Source organism: Euleptes europaea, chromosome 21 (genome assembly GCF_029931775.1).
Source record: "Euleptes europaea isolate rEulEur1 chromosome 21, rEulEur1.hap1, whole genome shotgun sequence".
Lineage (NCBI taxonomy): Eukaryota > Metazoa > Chordata > Lepidosauria > Squamata > Sphaerodactylidae > Euleptes > Euleptes europaea.
The window spans coordinates 6605291-6629198 of NC_079332.1; the positions used below are offsets into that span (position 1 = coordinate 6605291).

The following is a 23908-nucleotide window of genomic DNA, read 5'->3' on the forward strand; positions in this document are numbered from 1 at the left end:
TTAATGTGTTACAGTGTATAGGTTACTGTCAACTTCTTTCCTGCGGAAGATACCCAGTGAGATGGTTCCTTAGTGCTTTGAGGCCTATAATGCACCGAGAGGTGTGCAAAAATCCTTCGTCATCCATTATTCTGTGGCTTTCTTATTGCCGTTGTTAGCTCTAATCAGAAGTAACAGTCCTTTGGGGAAAAAGTTCACACAGGCATAATTCCCCCCCCCCCCTCCTACATGAATTTCCTGTAGCATCGGGGTAGTTCAGTCAGGCTTTTGGAACACACTAAGCCATTTGCGGTCTAATTTAATTGTTAATAATTGCACTTCTGCGTTTAACGAACAGCCATAGATTGTTAAAACTGTGTTCCTTTGGATCGTAAGTCGAACATTTAGTTATCATAGGCGTGTTAATCTGCTCCTGCTGGTACTAAACATTTGCTCAAGGGCCACTCCTAAATCTGCAACTTGCGCTATAGTTAAAGGTCTTTGGTCTGCAGTTTGTCTTCATTATGCAATCTGCCGCTCAAGAAATTAATTTTGAATTTCTGCTGTTCCAGGGCTGCAAAGCTGCTACGTTTTGAACCGCCATGTAGCCTCCTGGAGGCGCATCCTTAAACACATTGCTCCAATGCAGTGTGTGTGTAGCAAAGCTGCTACGTTTTGAACCGCCAGGTAGCCTCCTGGAGGCGTATCCTTAAACACATTGCTCCAATGCAGTGTGTGTGTGTGTGTGTAAATTGCTTTCAAGTTGCAGCCAACTTATGGTGACCCCTTTTGGGGGGTTTTCATGGCACGTGACTAACAGAGGTGGTTTGCCAGTGCCTTCCTCTGCACAACAACCCTGGTATTCCTTGGTGGTCTCCCATCCAAATACTAACCAGGGCTGACCCTGCTTAGCTTCTGAGATCTGATGAGATCAGGCTAGCAGTGAGGTGCTTGTAACTGGTCACATCCCTTCTTTCAGCCCCCCCGCCCCCAACCACCTACTTGCAGTCTAGCAATGGGGAGCCTAGTGCTTGCAAAGAGAATGAAAGTACTGGCGTGGGGGTGGGGTGGGGGAGAGCAGATGCTGCCATCTCTTCTTCTGCTTTATCGAGATATTAAAAACTAAATATTTGTCCTGACTAGTGTGTAGGATTTACCCTGAACTGCGCAAGCAACCCGTGTCAATTTAGCCGGCTGTATAACATCCCCAGAACGCCGCCTCCCCCGTCCAGTTGTATGAAACCGAAGTAGCAGCAAGAACATGCGCAGAGGAAGGGAAATCAACTTGACCTTTAAGAGGATCTCAGGTGAATGTCAGTTGTAACTTGCATGGCACGCAAGGTGCGCAGCTTGAAAGTTGTCGTTTAGTGTGTGTGTGTGGGGGAGAGGGGCACAGTTTAAAGCACGCAGCAGCTCCCAGCTTGTCACTGCACTTTGCTGCTCACATCATGTTTGGCTCTTTCCGCTGAGCATTTTAAACCTGGGGGGAAAAGCCGCTGCACTGCTGATGAAAGTGCTGAGTCTTTTACTGAAGACAATGAGAAGTATTCATCATCATAAAAAATCTTTGGGATGCGGCTCAAACAAATGGGAAATGAAAGGCACACAGCAATAACAATAACGTTATAACGTTTGACTGGGAAGTGCCAGGTAGCAGTTAAAGAGAGATGCGGTAGAAGGCTGCCAGTTTCTAGAGCGCTGCTAAAACAGTTTAATTTCCCCTTTTGAAAGGAGTTTTGGGTGCAGTCTTTTGAGCAGCGGGAATGAGAGCGCCATCCCTTCGGAGGGCTCGTGGATGCTCAAACAGCCATGTTTCCTGTTGAGCTCTGCAGTATGTAAACACCCTGCTTAATCACATTCGGAATTATATATATAACTGAATTATATGAACACATATAATTGCCTTATTCTGAATCAGACCACTAGCCCACCAAAGTCAGTATTGCCAGCTCAAACCAGCAGCGGCTCTCCGGGATCTCAGGCTGAGGTCTTTCATATCGCCTACTGCCAGATCCTTTTAACTGGAAATGCTGGTGATTGAACCTGGGACCTTCTGCAAGCCAAGGAGATGCACTACCACTGAGCTACTGCCCCTACACTTTATATGGTGTGTGTGTATGTATATAATTGGAAGCCCCAGACTCTCACACTATGCTTCATTGCAGTAAGTCTTGCTAGGGCAGAATGAGGAGCTGCATGCGTGAAGTGTTCTCTGGAAAATGAGTTCATAAAAGTTCATAAATCAAATGAATGAATGAATGAATGAAAAGTCAAAAGAGGTGCTGTAGGCCAAGGGCCTGGTCAAGCGTCTGCGGTGCATGGTGAGAGGTCCCTGGTTCAACCCCCTAGCATATCCAGTTGAAAAGGAGTGTAGTAGTCAGTGATGTGGGAAACCTGAGACCCTACAAAGCTGCTGCTAGTCGGAAGTTCCCCTGCCCCATTATTTGTGGTTCCTGCTTCTTTCCCAGTGGTTGGGAGGGACGTGAATATCAGATGGGTGGCCTTTGTGGAGGACTGGAGCTGAGTGAGTGATAGAGCATCTGCTTTCCACACAGAAGGAACCCGATTCAATTCTGATGCCTTCATTTAAAGATTCTTTGGTATCTGGGGATAGGAAATGGGCATTCCTTGCCGCTGCCAATCGGAATAAAACTTTGGCCAGCTCCTAACAGATGCTTTCTAGAACATTTTTTAAAGGAGCCATGTTTCTATCTTGCTTAAATAAGAGATATAGTGGGTTTTTTGTAATAACTGTGACAGGAATGATATCAGTCTTTTTAACGCTTCCAAAGTTTAGTTAAGAAACAGAATGTATTTATTTTATATGTTTAAATTGGAAATCAATTTCCTGTTTAAAGTTGATATCCCTGCAGCAACACAATGGGGCATTTTTAAAATGTTTCCCAGCACCTGCTGCACATTTCAGTGTGTGGCAGGATTAGTGGGCAGCTGATGCTGCTATTACGTAAATATGAGTAAAGTGAGATCTTCGTTACAGAGTAAAGTGGATAATACGAATTGGTAACTGAGTATGATGGAACTATATATCCCGTCCATTAACTCGGTAATAGCGCCTCTTCTTCTGGAGACGGTGGGATTTTCAGGCACCGGCATCTTGCCTTGTCACAAGAGCAAATCCCCAAAGTCTCTGCCGCAGAAACTCCTGCAAGTTGAGAGATAAATATGTGAAGACTATGTTGGAATTACAGGCATTCAGTGCTTGGCGTGACTATTAACAAAGACCTGAGCAAGATGAGGAAAATCAGCATTCTGTTCACGGCTCCAAATAGGAAGCCACGTTGATAACTCGCAGGTACGGCTCAGAGGCGTATTTAATCCTGCTTGCATGAGGTTTAACAGTGACTTTCTTTGATAGCATGTGACTGGATAAAGATTGTCCCTGTCTAGCAGCTAGCATTAATTTGGACTTCGGAATGGGCAAGAAACAGTCCCACAAGCTGGAAGTGTGTGGAATGATTGTGGCCAAGCTGACCATTTCAATTAATGTCTGTGTCTGCTTAGACAGAAGAGTTGGAGGGGCCGTGTGCCATTGTTGGATGAGGAGCGAGCTCTGGGCTTGTGTTTTCCCTTCTTTCCTTGGATGCACAAATCCCTTTCTCCCTTCTGTATCGCTGCGCCACTGCTCTCCCGGATTGCCCAGGACATGGGGCTCGCCAACCCTCTTGAAACCCTGGTTTCAAATGCTGCTCCCAAATGCGTCGCTGCTCAGCATTTATGCAGTTAGTGCCAAAGCCCAGGTAAGGCTCCATTGTTGTTAAAGCAAGCCAGGGATGAGAGAGAAAAGAGAGTGATTTATCTCACAGGACTCTTCTTCCTAACCACTGGGACTACATGATCCGCCCTGGATCCTTTGCTCCATCTAGGTTGGGAAGAGAGTTCAAGTGCTCCTTCCAGGAGAATCTTGCCCATGAGGGCAAATGGGGCACCAGGCTCATCTGCCCACCCCCCAGCCCCATTTTGTCTGCTTCCTCACTTTACTGCCCAGCCCAGGGTGTGGCAGCCTCGTCCTTACTAGTCTCAGTCTAGTATTTGTAGTCTCAGTCTAGTATTTGTGGCACTGGTGCCGGTAAACCCCTTTCCACCCCCTTCTCAATGGTCGATGAACCGGCATGCTGAGTTGGCTCCATTTTGCTTGGCCAAAGGTGGTCCTTCCGCTGCAACTTCACTCTAGTGTGGAGAGGAGAAGAAAGGTTGAGCTCTCCTTTGTTGCTTCGTGGGGTTGGGTGTTTTTCCATGACGGCTGCTGCCGTTCTAGTCACTCAGCTTGTGTAGCAATTTAGTATTGGTTTGTTAAGGTTAGAACAGTCCGTGCACTTGACAGTCCTTTTCTGCACGGAATTCATACTCTGCAAACATGCAACCTAGCTACAGTTTGCTTTCAGCTTTTGTTGCTCTTTATGCGTCTATTTATTTCCCTGCTTTTCTCCCCCAGGGGAGTCAAAGCAGCTTAGAAAAAAAGGAAAGGAAAGGAAAATACCATTTAGAAAACAAAAGGGAAAAAGTACATCTCCAACACCTGGACTGGTCTGGATCCACAGGCCACAGTCAGTGGGGTCAAAGAAAAGAGCCCTTTTTTTTCCAGATTGGCCCATTCCTCTGGCCACAACCCCAGCCTCAATAGCTGCAACAGTGGAAGATGAAAAGCTGAGACCACATTGTGTACAGTTGGCCCAAAGATGCTCCCAACTTTCCTCCCTTGGCAAATAGTCAGTAGCATAGGATCCTTTTGCTTTATCAGTCTCAGAGGACGCCAGCCATGACTGCATACGTGAAATGAGGGTTTCCTTTTTTTTTTTTGCCCTTACATGCATCACTTTAATTAAGGGCTTGGCATGCTTATTGGCAGTCTCCCTGCCCTCTGATCCCCTTTGTCATCCAGCCGTTCAATAGATTCCTTGCCGGTTTTCTGCTTCTGTCATATCTAAAGATGTTTTTGTCCTAAAGCTGTTAGTGAGGTGCCCCAGATTCTTTCTTGCTTTTTGCTTGCCTTTCCACTCTCTCGCACTTCTTTAGCCAATGCTTGTGCTCTTTCAGATTCCTGCTTCCTAAAGATCCTTTCTCCTCTTTAAAGGCTTCTTCAGCTCCACATCTTGGCATTGTTTTCTACCCTTCCTCCTCAGTGGCAGGCATTCTAGCTGACCTTCTGTTATTGAAGTTTTAAAGAATCCCCCAGCATCCCAAAGAGTTTTGACCCGCCTGACTCTCCCTTTCAGTTTCCTATGAACTAATCTCCTAATCTTTGAGAAGTCATCTCGTTTGAAGCTAAACATGGCACTGTCGGACTTGCCAACAACGTAGTGCTCATGTTGTATGTTGAAGATGAAGATCTTGACAGGCTGCTGGTTTGGTTCTGAGCACGTTGGCTTCATTAGTTTGTTTCATCGACGTATTTGTATCCTGTTCTCTCACCCAATGGCTCACAAGGGAAAAAAAAAAAAACTCAAAAAAGTTCTATAAGGCCATAAATGGCATGGGATAGGATCGTCTAAAGGATAAACTTCTCCCATGTAAATCTGTCCCCAGGAGCAATTCTTTGGGAGAAGGCTTGGGGGGGGTGTGCCCCATCTTTGTAGGCTAGAAGAAGAAGAGTTGGTTTTTATCTGTTGACTTTCTCTACCACTTAAGGGAGAATCAAACCAGTTTACAATCACCTTCCCTTCCCCTCCTCACAACAGACACCCTGTGGGGTAGGAGGGCTGAGAGAGTATGACTAGCCCAAGGTCAACCAGCTGGCTTCATGTGGAGGAGTGGGGAAACAAATCCAGTTCACCAGTTTAGCCTCCACCGCTTGTGTGGAGGACTGGGGAATCAAACTCAGTTCTCCAGCTCAGAATCAACTGCTCCAAACCACCGCTCTTAACCACTACCAAAGATAGTGGTTCCAAATATACCATGCTGGCTCTCTAGGTGGGTTCCTTGTGGTAGATTCCCACTTAAGTAATTCCTTTCCTAAGTACCGACAGTTCCCTTCAGACAGCAGGCAGAGGCTGGCTAGTTTGCCGGAGCCTGTAATAGCAATGACCATCTGCTGTCCATCTTGATTCACTCTTAAGGTTCGGCCATTTGGTTTTTTAGTTGTGTTACTCACAGGGCCATCCTAAGCAGAGTGACCCTTCTAAGGCCATGAACTGGAATCAGACAGGGGCAGCCCCGTTGACAGCCTTAACATCTAGTTTTTAAAAAATATGCCTTTACTTAGGGTTCTCTTTCATGGTTATTGTTTATGAGCATTTTTTTTCATGGCTATATTTAAGGCATTTAAGTAAGTTTGCACACAGAACTGAGTGTGTTGCCTTTAACCATGGCCAGCCAGAGGGGCATGCGGGGGGGGGGGCATTGGGTCTGGGCCTCAAGCTCATAGGGGACCTCAACTTATTAACTTTTTGGAACTTGATAAGCGATCAGGCGCAGATTCAAGATGAAAACTTGCAAGGACAATCTTGCACAGAGTGTGTTGCAAAGCCGTACATTGGAAATAGTTGGACATTAGATTAAATAATAGGTCTTATTTCGTTTTCACGTGCCGTCACTCTCTGTGTTTATTACGGCTGGTGGTGTAAAGTGCCGCCAAGCCGCAGCCAATTTATGGCGACCCCGGAAGGTTGTCAAGGCAAGAGACTATCAGAGGTGGTTTGCCATTTGCCTGCCTCCACGTGGGCTCAGAGAGCTCCGAGAGAACAGGGACTGGCCCAAGATCACCCATGTGGAGGAGCGGGGAATCGAACCCGGTTCTCCAGATTAGAGTCCGCTGCTCTTAACCACTACACCACTCTGGCTCTCGTTTATTATGGCCAGGGGCCTCAAAAGCTGGAAGCAGCCCAGGCTTCTCTGGACCCTTGAGAGAGCCTGACTTGGCCATAGCATGGAGTGAAGAACATTTCAGGGAAGACATGGCGATTACTCTGAGACACAGATAAACATGATGCGCTGTATGCAAAATGTGCGAATTCAAGGGATGTGTGGATTGTGAATTGCAAGGTACTCCCAGCACAAAAAGGTCGTTGGAAAACTGGTGTTTGAAAGCGAAATACCCACCCACCCACCCACTGTGCGTAATTCAAGTGCTATTAAAGGAATTGAAAATGAGCTGGCAAGGGGTGGCTGTCTTTCCCCTGCAGTCACAACAGAATATCTGACAGGCACACGGAAAGGCATTAGGCAGGAGCTGGGAAAATTAAACTGTAATAGTAATAATACTAATACTTAGCATTAAGTTAATTTTTTACAACTTTGTAGTTCTTCCCAGGCTTTTAACTGTTTAATCGCCAGCTCATACTCCTGAACCGAATGTCTAATTTATTTGATACCAGCTGTGGAGGTCCAGGTCTATACTAAAACTACTATCCTAAGAACACTTTCCTTAGGATGATATCAGTTGGGTGGCGGATTGTCCTCTGATTTGGGCTTCTTTGCAAAAGAGGGCAGGCCTGCCAAGCGGAGACCGAGCCCTTCTGCAGCATTGGCCGCTAATCTGAAGACCTGGCCCATCAGGGCCCTTTGAGGTGCCATTGGGCTTTTGCTGAGGCAGACTAACAGTGTAATCCTATGGAGAGTTACACCAGTCTAAGCCCATTGACTTAAATGGGCTTAGACTAGAGTAACTCACCATAGAATTGCACTGGGAAACAGCTTCCCATCTGGAATTATGTTTAACGCTGCCCATAAGCGGTTTCCCACAGATTTCAGTTCACCTGTCCCTTTTCTCCCCTCTGTAACCAGTGTGCGCAAGGGCAAAATGTTCAAAATGGAATTTGCATGAAGATTCTTTGTGCATGTGTGTGAGTGTGAAGCATTTCGCCAGCATACAGGATTGCATGACAGAGCCCCGTGGCGCAGAGTGGTAAACTGTAGTTCTGCAGTCCAAGCTCTGCTCACAACCTGAGTTCAATCCCAACGGAAGTTGGTTTCGGGTAGCCGGCTCAAGGTCGACTCAGCCTTCCATCTTTCCGAGGTCGGTAAAACGAGTACTCAGCTTGCTGGGGGTAAAGGGAAAGACGACTGGGGAAGGCACTGGCAAACCATCCCGTAAACAAGTCTGCCTAGAAAACGTCGGGATGTGACGACACCCCATGGGTCAGGAATGACCCAGTGCCTACACAGGGGACCTTTACTTTTTTTTACAGGAGTGCATGTGCCCATCAGTAAAATATAATGCAGGAAGTATATTGATGCAGAAATACAAGTGGTCAGAGCTCAGTGCATTCTTTCTTTCTTTCTTTTTTAATCAATGTGCAAGTTAGCATCATTAACTCTGAACATCTTTTAAAAGATGCATATGTATTCAAGGGAAGCTGTGGCAATCTGCTGATGATGGAATGCCATGATTTAGAAATGCTCTTAGTTAAAATGGACTTAAGGAGAACTGGAACTTGGGGCAGAGAGAAATTTCAGGAAAGGTACAATGATTAAATGGGGGGGAGGGGGTTCCCTGCTCAATACGCAAGGACCAAGAATCCAGGACTACAGTGATACAGCAGAATACATGAGCAAGGATGGCAGAGCTGAAGCCCTTCTCTGTTTCTGCACTAAAATACCACTGGGTCATTAAAAATGCATCTCTGTCATTGTCACCTTATCTACCATCTGCTCAATATGTTGCCTTTGACGAGGGGGTGGGGACAAGATGCTTTTTTGGTAATCTACTTGTTGCGCGGTGCCGTATTTTCAAATGGACCTGCTGGCGTCACCAGCGGGGAAAAGACATCAATCACTCGGAGAGTGCAGTAAAGCATGGCCCTTGCTATAATATATCTGAAAGCTCAGCGCCGTTGGATAACGTGAGGACTTCGTTGCCGAATAATGAGCATGCCACTTCAAAACGAGACAACGGTTGTGCTTATTTGTATCTGGAAATTGGTCGTCAAATACCAATGGACTTCATACCACTCATAAATAGAGGTGGTTCTCTTTGTAGATCAGTTGCTTAGACATATTTTCAGTAATCAGATTTTGTTTAAATAATCCATGTACTTATCCTCTCTCCAGTGATTAGGAGCTATGCTTATAGCAACTGATAGGCTGGGGAGAAGTTTAAACATGAACGCTTTAGTCACAGCAACCATTTAATCTGTCTATTCATTTTTATCTCACCTTTACTCCCAAGGAACTACATGGATTATCCACCACCTGTCCATTTAGTCCTCAAATGAACCCTGCGAAGTAGATTAGGCTGAAAATGAGTGACTTGCCCAAAGTCACCCTGTAAAGTTTATGGTAGAGGGGGGAACTGAAGCTGGGTCTCCCCCCCCCCCCCCGTTCCTTCCAGTTTCTCCTGTGTTGGGAAGAAGAAACTCCAGTCTGGAAAGGCTCAGCTGTCCTTGGCAATATAGAAATTGCATAAAGTTGTGTTTTTATTTTGACGACGATTCTGGGTACCTGTTGATTGAGTTTATATGTGTTCTTATAGGAGGATCTCATGTAGCTGGTCAGAAATTAATCCCTGAAGTTATTGTATGCCAAACAGGGCTAGAATGGCATTCCTTAGAGTCCTGGCTTCCATCCCAGTCTTGCCTGGCCAGTAACCCCACCCAGTGTCTCCTCCTGGCACGACCCCTGTGCAGTCTTCTCTCTGGTTTTCGGATTGTGCTTGCAAACAGTCAAGATTCCCTGGCCACTGTGCTGGCTTTCCCCTGAAGGTCGCATTCCAGATATGAAAACGAGCCAGGGCTCTGTTCTCGTTCCGCACTGATGGATGGATGTCAAGCCAGCAGCTCTTCTGCAAACGGCTCGGCTGGTTGACAGTCCCAGTGGAAGAGGGCTGTCATGAAAATGCAAGTTCCTAACGGATGAGTGCGTGTTTCGGTAAATTTAGAGCAGTCCCACAGCGGGTTCTGAAGGTGAAGAATGAAGTCTGGAGGGGGCGATTCAAGCCCAAGTTAAGCACTTTGCAGTCCCCTTGGTTTAAGTGGGAGATTAAAGTACGTGTTTTAAATTCCTCCCATTGAAATCAATGGGACCTAAAGATGCTTTACATTTAGCTGGGTTGTGTTGGGCGGTTTCTACAGATTACTGAAGCATGCTGTGGAGCAGTGATGCCGGACAATAGCATCTCGAACTTCTGAAGAGGACAAACGTGTTTTAGTTTTAGGGACACAACGTGGGAAGGGCTTGAACGTCCGGGGTCTCCCTCCCAACAGGAGACAGTGAGCCCCTTGGAAACGCAGGCCTTAATGATCATGACGACTCAGCAGCTGATGTGCCTTTGGGTGTTCTTATTTGCGTGGGAATATGTGGGTTTCTTTGCCATAGACGTACGTGTGTGTGTGTGTGTGGGGGGAAACACCACCTTACCAAAGCAGCAGGTCATGGTAAGGAAAAAGGGAACAAAGTGTAACAGTCCCCTGGCAACCAGACTAGTAAGTGAGGAGCAGCAGCTCGTTGGATGAAGAGGTATCACCAGGTGGAGAGCGAGAATGAGAGAGAAGAAGAAGAGGAAGAGAAGGAGGAGGAGGAGTTGGTTTTTATATGCTGACTTTCTCTCCCACTTAAGGCAAAATCAAACCGGCTTACAATCACCTTCCCTTCCCCTCCCCACAACAGACACCCTGTGAGGTGGGTGGGGCTGAGAGAGTGTGACTAGCCCAAGATCACCCAGCTGGCTTCGTGTGTAGGGGCGGGGAAACAAATCCAGCTCACCAGATTAGTCTCCATTGCTCATGTGGAGGAGTGGGGAATCAAACCTGATTCTCCAGATCAGAGTCCACCCCTCCAAACCATTGCTCTTAACCACTACACCATGCTGGCAGACACCAGGCTGTGAATCTAGCAATGCAGAGGGAGCCAGGTTCTTAGCAAGGAGCACCAGTGAAATATATTTCTATTTCTTTCTTCTCCCTCCTCTCTCAAGAGCTCTGCCCAGTTCCTGAACCATTCCTGACCTACTGTGCGATGGAACTGGTTGTCTCTTGCTTTACACTGGTTGGGGCCAATGGGCAGAAGATGGGGAAGCAAGGATAACTTTTAAAGCCCACATCAGACAGACTTCATCAAGGGGGGGCAGTCCTGCTGGGAACCTTTCAGTAGAATCATAGAGTTGGAAGGTATCACCAGGGTCATCTAGTCCAACCCCTTGCACAATGCAGGAAATTAACAACTCCCTCCCCCCCACATCCCCAGTGACCCCAACCCTCCCCCCGCCATGCAGGATCTCACAATCAAAGCACTCCTGACAGATGGCCATCCAGCCTCTGCTTAAAGACCTCCAAAGACGACTCCAGCACCCTCCGAGGCAGTGCATTCATTGCTGTTGCCCCTATAATGCTTGCATTTCATAATAAAAATTGGCTCATCCTGGGTCATATAAGTCCTTACGTAGAAGGATCAGCTCCAGCTAGATGGGATGTCAGTAGAGATTTTCTTCCTTGGCATTAGTAAGACACAAAGGCTGGACTGGTGTTTGTATTAGCTGGGTGGCAGCCCTGGGAACAGGCCTTTATCTTGGCCTATGGAATAAAAAAACCCTGCACTTTAGCTTTGAACAGATGGCTCAGTTCTAAGCAGAGGCTAAATCGGGTTATTTGGTGGTTTTGAGTTCATTCTGCTGTGATATAATAATCTAACAATATCTGCTCATTGTACAGTCTAGTTACTAAAAAAAACCCTAACAAGTACATTTCTCTAGATGTAAAAAAACCCCCCAAAGTAATACCCCCGCCCCGCAGAATTCCTTCTTCCAGATTCACTGTAGTTGTCCCTGCTTGTTGTCTTGTAGGGGAAAGATGGATGGTGTTTCCCTTAATGTCTATCTTTTGGCATATATTGAAGATCTATAGTAGTCGAAGGGCTAGCATGTCTCTCAAGACCCATAATTTGAGAAATCCTGTCTCTTTGTATGTACAGCTCCTGAGAGAGCCTAAGCCCTGGCATCTATAGAAACAGTGTCAGTTGTTTTTTCCCCCCCTTGCTGAGCAAGCATTTCATGTGTGGAGAAATTGGGCTGTGTTTTTTTTGTAAAGAAAAAAAATAACAGTTTGATGTGTTTTCCTTGTTATCTGCCTTGGCCAGGCTGGCACTGGGCAACTAAAAATTCCAGGAACTGTATATTAAATAATAAACTGGTGGCCCGTTAGTGATCTGGGCATCATGTTTTGCAGCTTTTAGTATTACGTATCATGTCCCACGGGGTCATCTGCTGAAGTGGGAGGGTGAGAGATTCAAAACAGATAAAAGGAAGTATTGCTTCACACAGTTAAATTGTGGAACTCCCTGCCCCAGGATGTGGTGAGGGCTGCCAAATCAGAAGGCTTTAAGAGGGGAGTAGACATGTTCATGGAGGAGAGGGCTATCCATGGCTACTAGTCAAAATGGCTACTAGTCATGATGCATACCTGTTCTCTCCAGGATCAGAGGAGCAGGCCTATTATTTTGGGTGCGGTGGAACACAGGCAGGATGGTGCTGCTGCAGTCGTCTTGCTTGGGGGCTTCCTAGAGGCCCCTGGTTGGCCACTGTGTGAACAGACTGCTGGACCTGATGGGCCTTGGTCTCATCCAGCATGGCCTTTCTTCTGTTCTTCTGTCCCCTCTGCTATTGAGTTTTGGAAGGTAATTCTCAAGAAACTGACATTTTAGTCTATATGGAAAGCTAGCTCCTCACTCAGGGTTTGCTCATTTACTCAGAGTTTTTTAAATGCCCTTTTTTGGCATCCTGATCTTTTAGAGAAGATACAGAGCCAAGAGGCTTTGGAGAATAAGACTTGTGCTTCCAGTTGTGCACAAAACAGGGGATTGCATACTATTAATCTGTTTTACTTAAATAGGTTATTTCCTGATCAGCTTCCAATAGAATCGCATGTGCCAGGATATGGATATGCAGTTCATACATCTGATGAAGTGAGCTGTGACTGTAAAAAGCTTCTGCTGGGATGAATGTTGTTAGCCTTTAAGGTGCTATTAGACTCCTGATTTATATTTGAGGAAGGCAGCGGTGTCCTTTTCTGTTTCCCTTTTGCTTTGCTTTCCCCCTGCTGTCTGTAAGTTAGCCTGAATGTAAACAGTGCCGTGGAATTCATTATTATATTGGACCGATGGTGTCGGTATTTCAATAATCTATGTGAAGCCAGGTGTACCATCTGTCAGGAAGCAAATATTATTCCCAGTACGATGGCTATTGTTTTCTGTCCCCCCCTTCTTATTCTTTTATTTGATTCCAGAGGTTCTGTTTTCAAAGCATCCTTTGAGGTTTTATTTCACCTGTAACTCTGCACTCCTGAAAGGTCAAGGTGGTGGCCCATCCATTGGCATGTTGTTATTCTGCCAGATACGTTTCTATTTCAGCTATCATGCTCTCTTACTAGTGTTTTCCTCTGTGCCAAGGGTAAATTATTGACAGATTAAAACCAATCTGTCACATTTGTTTACCTCAAGCAGCGTAAAGGTAAGTATCCTGGAGCTGGGATTCTGGTTAGAAAACCGGGGCAGATGAAGCAGCAAAAAACAAACATACATACAGAATGTGAAAACTGTTCTTTTGTCAAAAGGTTTATTTTTCTCAAAGTTTACTGTAATAATAGGTTATCTAAGGTTTCCCTTTTTCCGTTTCTTAAATATAGTAAAACATCCCTCATTCTCAAAAACCGCCTCTCAGAGTAAGCAGATCCATTTAGACTTCCAATTTAATGTTCCAGTTTTGAGGGCACTGCACACCGGAAACTTTCCATATCAAATTAAGTAATTTCCATTACTAATTTCCATACCCCATCATTTTTTCATTCCCCTGTATATATTGGGCATCCTGATTAAAAACAAGGTGGAGCATTCCTTTTTCTCTCCACTGTGCCTCAGCTTACTTTTATCTGCATCGTGTCCTGATCTAGAATTGCTGCTTTTCCTGGAGGGACGGGAGAGAAGGTGAACGGTCCTTCCTCACTGAAATACATTCTGATAAAATTCACCATAAAGCAGAGAAACATTGGAGTCCCTGGCCCAATTATTTACTCTTCGGATGTATAAATCGACCCCTTTAAAGTAGAGCTAATTATTGAGCCCCATGGCGCAGAGTGGTAATCTGCAGTACTGCAGTCCAAGCTCTGCTCACGACCTGAGTTCGATCCCAATGGAAGTTGGTTTCAGGTAGCCGGCTCAAGGTTGACTCCGCCTTCCATCCTTCCGAGGTCGGTAAAATGAGTACCCAGCTTGCTGGGGGTAAAGGGAAGATGGCTGGAAGATAAGCACCACCCCATAAAACAAAGTCTGTGTAGTAAACGTCGGGGTGTGACGTCACCTCATGGGTCAGGAATGATCCGGTGCTTGCACAGGGGGACCTTTACCTTTTTTAAATTAGAGAAACTGATGCATCTTGTCCGGAAAAATAGCTCTCTTTAGTTATCAGATTATTTTCCGGCACAGCTCTTAATTTTTAATCTTTGTCCACCAACCCATTTCACTGTTGTGTTGTTGTTGTTGTTATTTGCCCTGGCTTGCAAACATAGAAGTCATCTATGGATTCCTTTTTTCCTCACATCCAATACGTTGCCACAGTCTCTGACTCTTTGGTATGGAAACACACTCCTGCTGCTAATTGGGGATAGTAACAGCAATGATAACCACTGGAAGTTTACTATCCCCGTACACAGGTGTGTATTTTTGCGACGGAGTCCTGCCCTGTAGAGACTTTTTAATCTCTCCACATAGAGACACCATCTGGGACTGGCCTTTGCAAAGCTGTTCAACATGCAAATGGGTTCATAGCTGCTGTAATTTCAGCAAGGCCATATTTTTTAGATGCAGTGGCAAAGAGCTGGGGAGTGGGTTACTCACAGTTAAGCCTCTGGAGAACTGGCAACAGCTTAAATTAGCATCCTCCTCCCAGAAGACAGGAAATCAGGTATAAACCTTAGCACCATGCAGTTTGAATACTTGGGACAGCGGTACAAATACCTCTTCTCATACGGTCTGGATTCATTCGGCCACCTCTGGATGCTGATGACTGAACCAACACAGCACACTGTCTGTAGACAAGTGTAAACACAACAGCAAGAGCAGTTTTAGATTTATGGGAGCAGTTGTTACCAGAAAGGGTGGACTGCGGGTAGACCCTGGTGTTTACTGAGTCCTCTGGGATGATGCCACCACAGACTTGCAAGGCAGTGTAATTTATAGCTGAGAATTAAAAGGAGCTTTGCTCTCCCAATAGTCTCTCATCTGAGCATGTTAATTAACCATTTGTACCAGTTCTGCATGTATGGAACTGAGAAAATTAACACAGATCATAAAGATAAACTATTTACCCTGAGGGTCTGCTGCCTGTATCTTTTTAGTTTGGGTCTAAGCTGTTGGTTAGCTGTGTCTGTGTGCTTTATGTTCAAAGGAGCTTAAAATAAAACCAGTAAAATGATTAAAAAAACATGTCAATAAACACCTTATTTTTAGCGCCTTCCCCCCAAAAAATTATTGGCCCTTGACCACTGAGTATTTGCTAAGATAACTGGCTTCAACTTAACACGAATCAAATATCTTGGTAGTATCACTGATCATTCTTTTTACAGTTCCTCTGGCTCACATGGACTGAATTGAGAGATTATCCTGCATGCCTAGTGAGCCTGTCACATAGGGCTGCCAACTCCAAGTTGGGAAATTCCCGGAGGTTTGAGGGTGGAGCCTGGGGGCGGGGATTGGGGAGGGGAGGAACCTTAGCAGGATATAATGTCATTGAGACCACCCTCCATGGCAGCCATTTCCTCCAGGGGAGATCAGTTGTAATTCCTGGAGATTTCCAGGCCCTACCTGGAGGTTGGCAAGCCTAAATATGTGCCTCTCCATTCTCAGCTCTTCATGTTGAATGACAAGTTGCTTTTGAAACCTGGGAGAGGATTTCAACCCAATTTGAAACATGGCCTGGGGCCAGCTGCTTTAATATTTTTTTTTTAAACCAAATCCAGGGATTGTGCCCATATTCCTGGGCATGCCTAAAATAGTACTTTGTGTTCGAGTCTCTATGCAGGGGCTTGGCCACCATTGCACATCTTAGAAGTTTTTAAACAATATGTCAGGTAGAGCAACTTCAAAGATTTCAGAGGTTTAGAGCCTACATCATGGATTTTGTTTGAAGTTTAGCGCCTGTCATTTTGGTAGGGCTGAACTCTGAAAACTTTCACTTGCCCCATTGGAAGGCCTGTGAAGATTTTTGTAACAGTTTTTTCATCCTAATTTAAACACATTCCTTTCCCTCCCAAACAGAGCCATCACTCTAGAGAATCAGTTGGTCATCCTCGCGACGTCAACGGCGGATGCAGGATCCTACTATGTCCAGGCAGTCAACGAAAGAAATGGAGAGAACAAGACAAGCCCGTTTATTTTCCTGAGTGTGAAAAGTGAGTACTGGTACTTCAGCAACTGAAATGGGGTTTGCATGCACAGAAAGATATCCTCCCTCCCTCTACACAAAACAAACAAAACAGAGAGCTTTAAGAATACTTCTTATCTGCCCTACAAAAATTCAGCTGCCAAATAGTGATTTCAAAGGCTTGGTCTATACCTGCGGCAGAATGAGGGGGTAGAATGGGGTGAGCCGCTTCAGACTGCCGGTGAGTGTTACATTTTGAATGCCTCTCTACATTAACTTGCTGCGTTCCATGCAGTGATGAGTGAAACACACACACACGTGCACACTTAGGTGCGTCGTTGAGTGACACTCCCTGATTTTTAAAATCAAAATCCTAAGAAGGCTGAGTTCTGTGCTCTTTCCCTCTCTGTGCTCTGAAAGGCTGTTGTGGTTCACGTTTGGTTAAGAAGACCTCTTAATGACTAAGAAGGGCCCTGTCATGAAATACCAAAGGATGGATGTATTTTAATTATATTGTCCCTAGAATGAGGATTTAAGCCAGGGGTCCCCAACGTGGTGGTGCCCATGGGTGCCGTGGCTTGCACCAGCACCTTCCCTGGTACCCACCAAGTATTTGTAGGAAGTTGGTAGGGCCAGGTGGGGTACTTGCCCAACAGAGATTCTCATTGGCCACTGGAGATCCGATTGGCTGGACATATTAAAATAAGAAGTTTCAGCAGCAACTGCCACCACAGTGTTGTCTTTTATTCTCTCTCACTCCTCTTTCCCAATCTATTTTTTTAAATTACCTCTCTTCTCCCCTGCTCTTGGGCTTTCTCTTTCTGGTCAGCTCTGTCTCCTGCAGCAGCTATTTTGTGGTTGTGCCCACCACCCTGTGTCAGACTTCCAAAGGTGCCCCTCATATAAGCCCTTCTGGCTCACATGGACTGAATTGAGAGATTAGGCTGTTTTGAGGCTGTTGGGCATGATCTGCTGAGCCCCCTTCTTTTCTTACAATTTCCACAACTTGGATATGGTTGTGTGTCGTCCTCAGTGTCCTGTATCTGTATGTAAGAACAGCTGCTTTATTTTGCAGTGATTCCCCCCACCCACTTTTTCTCATCTATTTTGGGGGCTAAGTCTATGATTTAGTGCAGCAGCAGGCGCTAGAAAAACTGCTATTCAGAAATGCAGAAAAGAATCTCACCGAGCACGTGTGGCTAATTTCTTTGCACTTTTCTCAATCACAGCCATAAATACAGTCATTATCCCAATGGCCTCAATCCTATATAAACATTCTCATAAGCAAAGGTTTTGGTTAAATGTGACTGATCTTTAAATAGATACGCACTCTCTTTCTCCTTGTTTGCTTTAAAAGCCTTGATGGCCACCAGTGGAGACTGGATATTGAGCAGGGGGTTCTAAATTGTTAAGAACATTTTGTGGTTTGGAAATTACCTGGCACATGCCACTTTCTTCCTGGGGGCTTAACTGCTCACCTTATTTGAAAGGGAGGAGGAGTTGCCATCTGGTCATAATGATCTAGTGACCGTGTTATTTTCCTTCTCCCCTCTGCCTCTGGCATTCACCACTGCTTACTGGAGGCATCGAGTCATTCCTTCTTAATTATAATCTTCACTGTCTAAAAAAACGTTTTCTGCTTGTATCGCGCTACTCTCTGGATTATGGGAGCTAGCATGGTTGGTTCACACTAGCTTTTTCGTCTGAAATTGTTATGATTTAAAAAACACACGATCTAGACCGTGTACACAGCTCCTGGCATTTCATAGTCTTTTGCGCTGGTTTTCCATCCTGTTTCAGATCTGATTTGTGGCAACTTGTTGTTAAATATAAAATGCAGCTTGTGGCTATTTTATATGGGCAATCAAAGAACTATTGATGTGTCCCAGAGTTACTATCCCTTTAAATTTTAATCTTTTCCTCCTCGTTCTTCATTAATTACTTCCTTCTTTCCTGTAGTTACCTTTTCTCTTGGGTCACTCATGAATCAGTTGTAAATTACTGGCTCTTTTCACTCCCCCCCCCATTATTTCATGATCACGTTAATAGTAATAAACAAAACAACAACAACAATAAATAGGTGTGAGCAGTAACTTTGGCTGGCCACAAAATGAAAAGCAGTATTTGAGCGCCCCCCGCCCCACACTTGCCCAAGGGAACAGGAGCTGATAATTATCCATTAATTCTTGAATGCCTCCAAGAGAGCTAACCAGTCAAGAATGAACAGGAAGTAAGTAATTAGTGTGTAAACAAAGGAAAGTAGGAGGATTAAGCAAGATTTGTGTTGAAGGGAACTTTCTTCTGAAAGGACGTAATCTTGCCTGTGAGATGGTATTTTTACAGGGAATATAATACTACTTAAGCACTGTATGGAACCCCTTTTTCAGTACCCCTTGTGGGTCCTCCAAGCAAAACAAAAGGATCAGTGTGGAACCACCCTATGTCAAAGGTGTTGGAAACAGATACTGCTACAGTTTGACATATTAAGGTAGAAGATCTTTAGATCCTTTTCACCCTACAGTGCTCTTTTTAATCTGTAACTGCATGAGACATAAACTGAAAAGATGTGTCCATAGGAGTTTATACAAACCAAGATTCAGATAATGGGCGTCCTGCTGTATTGAAAGCTGCACACTCTAAGCTGGAATATATGGTGCCACAAACGGTCGACACCTTTTTTTTTTAATGGATTGCAAATCAAAATAGGCATTTAATGCCAGTTTCATTATGCTAGGTGCATCACAGAGAGTAAAGGGGAAGGAGACCTGACTTCCAAAATAAATGGGGTTCATAACGTTTTTACAGGTGTAATGTCATATTTAATGAAATATTAGATATGTGTTGGATATAATGTTCTGGCCTCTGCCTGACTTCTGCAGGTGAAATTATGCTAGACACAGGCTGTCAAATTTCGAGGAAGGCACTGTTTTCATTTATATAAGCTGAGTCACAAAGAGACAAAGGACAGTGATGGAAACTCCATATTGATATTATACAACAGGAGTCTAAATTTTCTCTGCATGTTTGATTGGTATTTTAATCTCCTTGGCTTCTTTTCCATTCCAGGGAAAATGCTTTAAATTATGTGTGTGCGTGAATTGATTAATATTGATGGGATTCTGGGGGATAGTTGGGAGCAGACCGTTGCGGGTTCAAATACTTCTGCCTCGAACAACCACATTTAACAGAGGCAGAAACTTAACGGAATGTTTGTCCGCAAGAGTTGCTCACAGGAAATTCCCCGTAGTCTGTTGTCAATGCCTGATATAGCTTAAGTGCTGTCTAAAAGCTTATGATGGCAGTTCCCAAGACAGCTATTCTGAAATGCTCTCCAATGACACCTGCGTGGGTTCTGAGAGAAGGCACACAACAACCGATGTGGGTACGAAGGCAGCATTGTTTTCTGAGGAGCTCTGTTTAACGGGAAGCCAAGCCTGGGCTTACATTTAGCTTTTGCCACAGGCTTTCTGGACCCGCCTTGTAAAATGGGCTTCGCAATTACACTTCTCGTAGCTTTGCTCGCTTGCTCGAAAAGTCTTGAATAAAAGGTGCCGTGTCACCTTTCTCTTCCTTTCTCTGGCAGCACAGGAGAAAACAGCTATACTTAGAATTTAATGACATTCATTTAAAAGGCAAGCTTTAATGGTCTATATTACATAACCGCTAATGCACTCTGTAGCTCATTTTCTGATCTTAATTAACATTTGGGAATAGTCTGTCTGTGGCCGTGTGAATAAAACATTTTACAGTGTGCTATAGCGTAAGAATGGCATGGATGTACACAGAAAGATGGTATGTTTAAAGGAGGTCAAGAAAGGGTGGAATGCTTGGGGACTTCTGTCTGGTATTTATGAAAAGAATATGAGGGGGGAAATTCAGATCCAGAGTCTAATCTTGCCAGCCGAGAGGTTGGAATCTTGGTCTCAATTGCATCTATGATAATTCCGTGCTCAGACAGCTGCAGGTTTCAGAGATGCTGAATGTGTATACGTTGTTAATACATTTCTTAAGTAAACAAGATAACAGCGGGTGCCTGAGATTAGAAATAGGGAGGGGGGAATTAGATAAACTCAGTAGATAAGAGCGAAATATAACTGTATTCCAGCAGGAGACAATCCTAAAGATGGATGCAAAAGATGGGCGAAAGGAGACTTCAGAAATAGTGCTTTTGGAAGGAATGCTTAACGAATGAGTCCCAGAAAAGCCACTGGAAGCCAGGGTCAAGCATTTCTGGTAAACCTCGAGAGAAATCCTGGAAGAGGTGGGCCATTTCAGTTTGTTTTTGCAAAATAAGAGAGGCCCCTTAGCATCCGCGAGACAAATCTGCTCCTTGTGATAGAGTCGTCTGTGGGCAACTGATGCATGAAGTAGTTTTAAAATATCATGAGTTTGTACAGAGCGGAGCTGAAACAGATACACCCAGTGAGGCTAAAAAGATAAAATTCAAGAAATTCCCGTTGCTCCAATCACTGAGATGTGCCCCAAAACCAATCATGGAAAAACAGATCACTGATAACACAGATTAATTCATGATCCAGTGGGAGCAGGTGGGTCCCAGTGCTACTGAAACCTCAGATCCCTTGAGGAAAGCCAGTGGAAGATTGTGGATTTTTTTTTTTTGCTTTTATTTTGATGAATCCTTATTGTCACTATGGCTAATGCAGCAAAGACCCACTGACTTACAAATATTTCAAGGAAAGAAGAAGAGGAGTTGGTTTTTATATGCCTACTTTCTCTGCCACTTAAGGGAGACCTTCCCTTCCCCTCCCCACCACAGACACCCTGTGAGGTGGGTGAGACTGAGAGCTGTGACTTGCCCAAGGTCACCCAGGTGGCTTCATGTGTAGGAGTGGGGAAACAAATCCAGTTCACCAGATTAGCCTCCGCCGCTCCAAGGCAGAAGGCAGAAAGTTGCACAAGTCCATTATTGAAAAGGCACGTTTGCTTGCAAGAGGTGGGCATCTGTAAGCTTTTTTTTTACCCCCTGGGAGGTGGCATGTTGGATTTCTTTTGCAACACAAATTGCCCATCACTGCAAGTCAGGTGCTCCTGCTGGACTTTTCGTCTTCAAGTTATGAAATATAGTAGTGCATGTCACTTCAGGAGATGTATTAGTAAGTCAGACATTTTTGAGCCCAATTCGTACTGTTAAGAAGTACAATGTGTGTTGCCGGCATTGACGTCTTCCTCCTCCCCTACAAGGGCTTTGAAAAACACAAAATAAGATTGATGAAATTTTTAAAAACCTTGCCAGCCAGCGGTTCTGAAAAGTCAAAAGATAATAAAGCCAATTATTATTTAACGAAGATAAATCGCCCTCCCAAGCATTGCGAGTGTAGAGAAAGGAACCCATTGTCCTGTTGATAAGATTAAAGTAGTGCGGGGACTAAAATTAAATTCTTGGCTTGGTTATATTGCAATTAATTTGAAATATAAGGATGTCATGTTGGCCTGGCCGGTTTCCACTTGGAATAACAAGGCATTTTGTCCCAGGCATTAAAGGTGCAGCGATTGCATTAAATAGCCCCATGCTCAAATTTGTCTAGTCATTCACTTAGTCTTAAATCACAGTACAAACTCTGAAAGGTGCAAGTAATGGAGGTGGGGTGCTGTTATATCAAATTTATCTGGACTTGAATTATCTGCAGTGGCTCAGTTCAGCTGTTGCACAAACCCGCGATTCAGCTATAGGTTACTGTGATTGCTTGAATGAAGGCCATTCCACTAATCATTGTTAGTTCCGCTCGGTCAGACCAGGATCTGAAGTCACAACCTTGTGGGAGAGGGGAAACCCTTGCCTTCTCATCCTCCCCTCTTGCACTGGGGTTTGGTGAAGTTGCTTTCGGTTGCCAGGGCAGCTCAAAATGGTGGCCTTGACGGCTTTTCTTGGTTGCCTGGGCAACCCAAAATGGCGGGCAAGACCTCTTCGGACCACCTCGTGAGAGGCTGTGAGATCTCAGCATTTTAAACGCTTTTGATTTCATTTAATTCCACTTCTTGTTTTTATTTTTTGCACATCGAGGCTTTATAGCAACATGTTTCCTAATCCAAGGTAACTCCCTCCCCTGCTGGCAAACTTCCTAATGTGATTAAAAAATTGATATGTGTTGTCATGGGTGGCACCTCCATACATGGAGATGCCACCCATGACAACACATATCAATTTTTAATCACATTATTACTATCTGTGTCAACAGCAGCAGCTTCCTTCTGAAGCTATTGGCTCGTTGTAGAATTTTTGAATATTCTGGGGTTAGATTTTGTATTCCTATGCATTTGTCAAAATGTTTTTAAGAGACTTTTAAACACCATCTTTTTCTAAACCAATTCTAAGCTGCTGTCCCCTGCCCACATTCGCTGTTCGGTTGTGATATTTTTCTACTCTGTCCTCTTTTCAACAACATGCTTGTGAAGATAAAGCATTATTGGGTTAAAGATGATGCTTTCTTCTCAGGAAGGAGACTTCGCTCAACAATAACTTCTGTTTGTCATCAAGGTTTGCTGAAACGGGGCGGTGGGGAGGCGGAGGGGGAGAAGGATCTGCTTTGAGGTTTTAAAGGTGAGGCAGAGTCAGCAGATGTGGAGGATATAGATGGTGGTGTCTCGGACATATTGTTGCATGAATTTTTGATGGGGCATTCCAGCAGCTCAGGTATGGAGGGGGAAAAGAAAAAGAACGCGGGCAGACTCTCCAGATAATAGTTCAGTGCTCTGCCGAGGTCAAACTCGAACTGGATCTATAAACTTGTCAAATTGCTTTTATTCCATGCCATGGGGGGGTGTACATTTGCCAAAGCTCAGCAGATCAAATGGGCTAAAATGAAATTAATGCTTCAATAAGATTTTTTTCATCTAAAGAAGAAAGTACATCGAATAGAAGTTGAGAAGAGGGGTGGAATGGATTTCTCAGCAGTGACTGAACTTCATAGACTCTTGGTTTTCTCAACAAGTGTAATGGAAATCCAATGCGGCCCCCAATCAGAGTGCTTTATGAGTTATGCCATGTTTAAATCTCTCTTAGAAATAATGACATTTCATTTTGCTCACTTTCATGATAACCTTTAAAATTTCTTGCTGTCAAGAAGAATTCCAGGAAAAATTCTGCCATGATTGTTCTGTCTAGGGCTCTTGTCAGGGGGAGCGCATATGCGCTTTATGCTCCAGCAATCATTCAATATTCTTTTGTCATCTAGAAACCTAATTTAAAGGAGCTGTACATGTGTTTGGAGCTGAGTTAAATCTATAAGGATATCATCGTCAGAAATGCCCTAGTGTGCTGCCATGTTTAAAAAATCCTCTTGCCACTGAAATCTCTTGTGCTGATTCTCAACTCTAAGGTAAACCTTTTTTAAAAACGAGAGACTTTATTCATTGGATTCTACATTTGAAGAAGAAATTGAATGGAGATAAGTCTGAGTTGCCGTAAACGTTAGCTTGATTTTTGTTGCAACTAAATGCATCTTTCTTTAGTGTCAGTTATGTGGCATTTACCACCTGTGGGTCTTGTTTCGACGAGTTGTAGCTACACTTGGCCATGGTTGCACACATCTCTGTTTTGCCCAACAAGCATAACTTCTGTCTTTCTTAGCCCTGGAGGCACAAGACACACCACCCTGATTTGTATGTCTG

At 44.5% G+C, this 23908-nt stretch overlaps 1 protein-coding gene across 1 annotated transcript in view; it reads left to right on the forward strand.

Annotated features, from left to right (window-relative positions):
• SDK1 (sidekick cell adhesion molecule 1) overlaps nt 1–23908 on the forward strand; it is a 474538-nt gene that overhangs the window by 171252 nt on the left and 279378 nt on the right. Inside the window, exon 5 of the mRNA XM_056866585.1 lies at nt 16174–16307. Within this exon, the coding sequence (XP_056722563.1) occupies nt 16174–16307 (134 nt within the window). The remainder of the gene's footprint in view (nt 1–16173; nt 16308–23908) is intronic.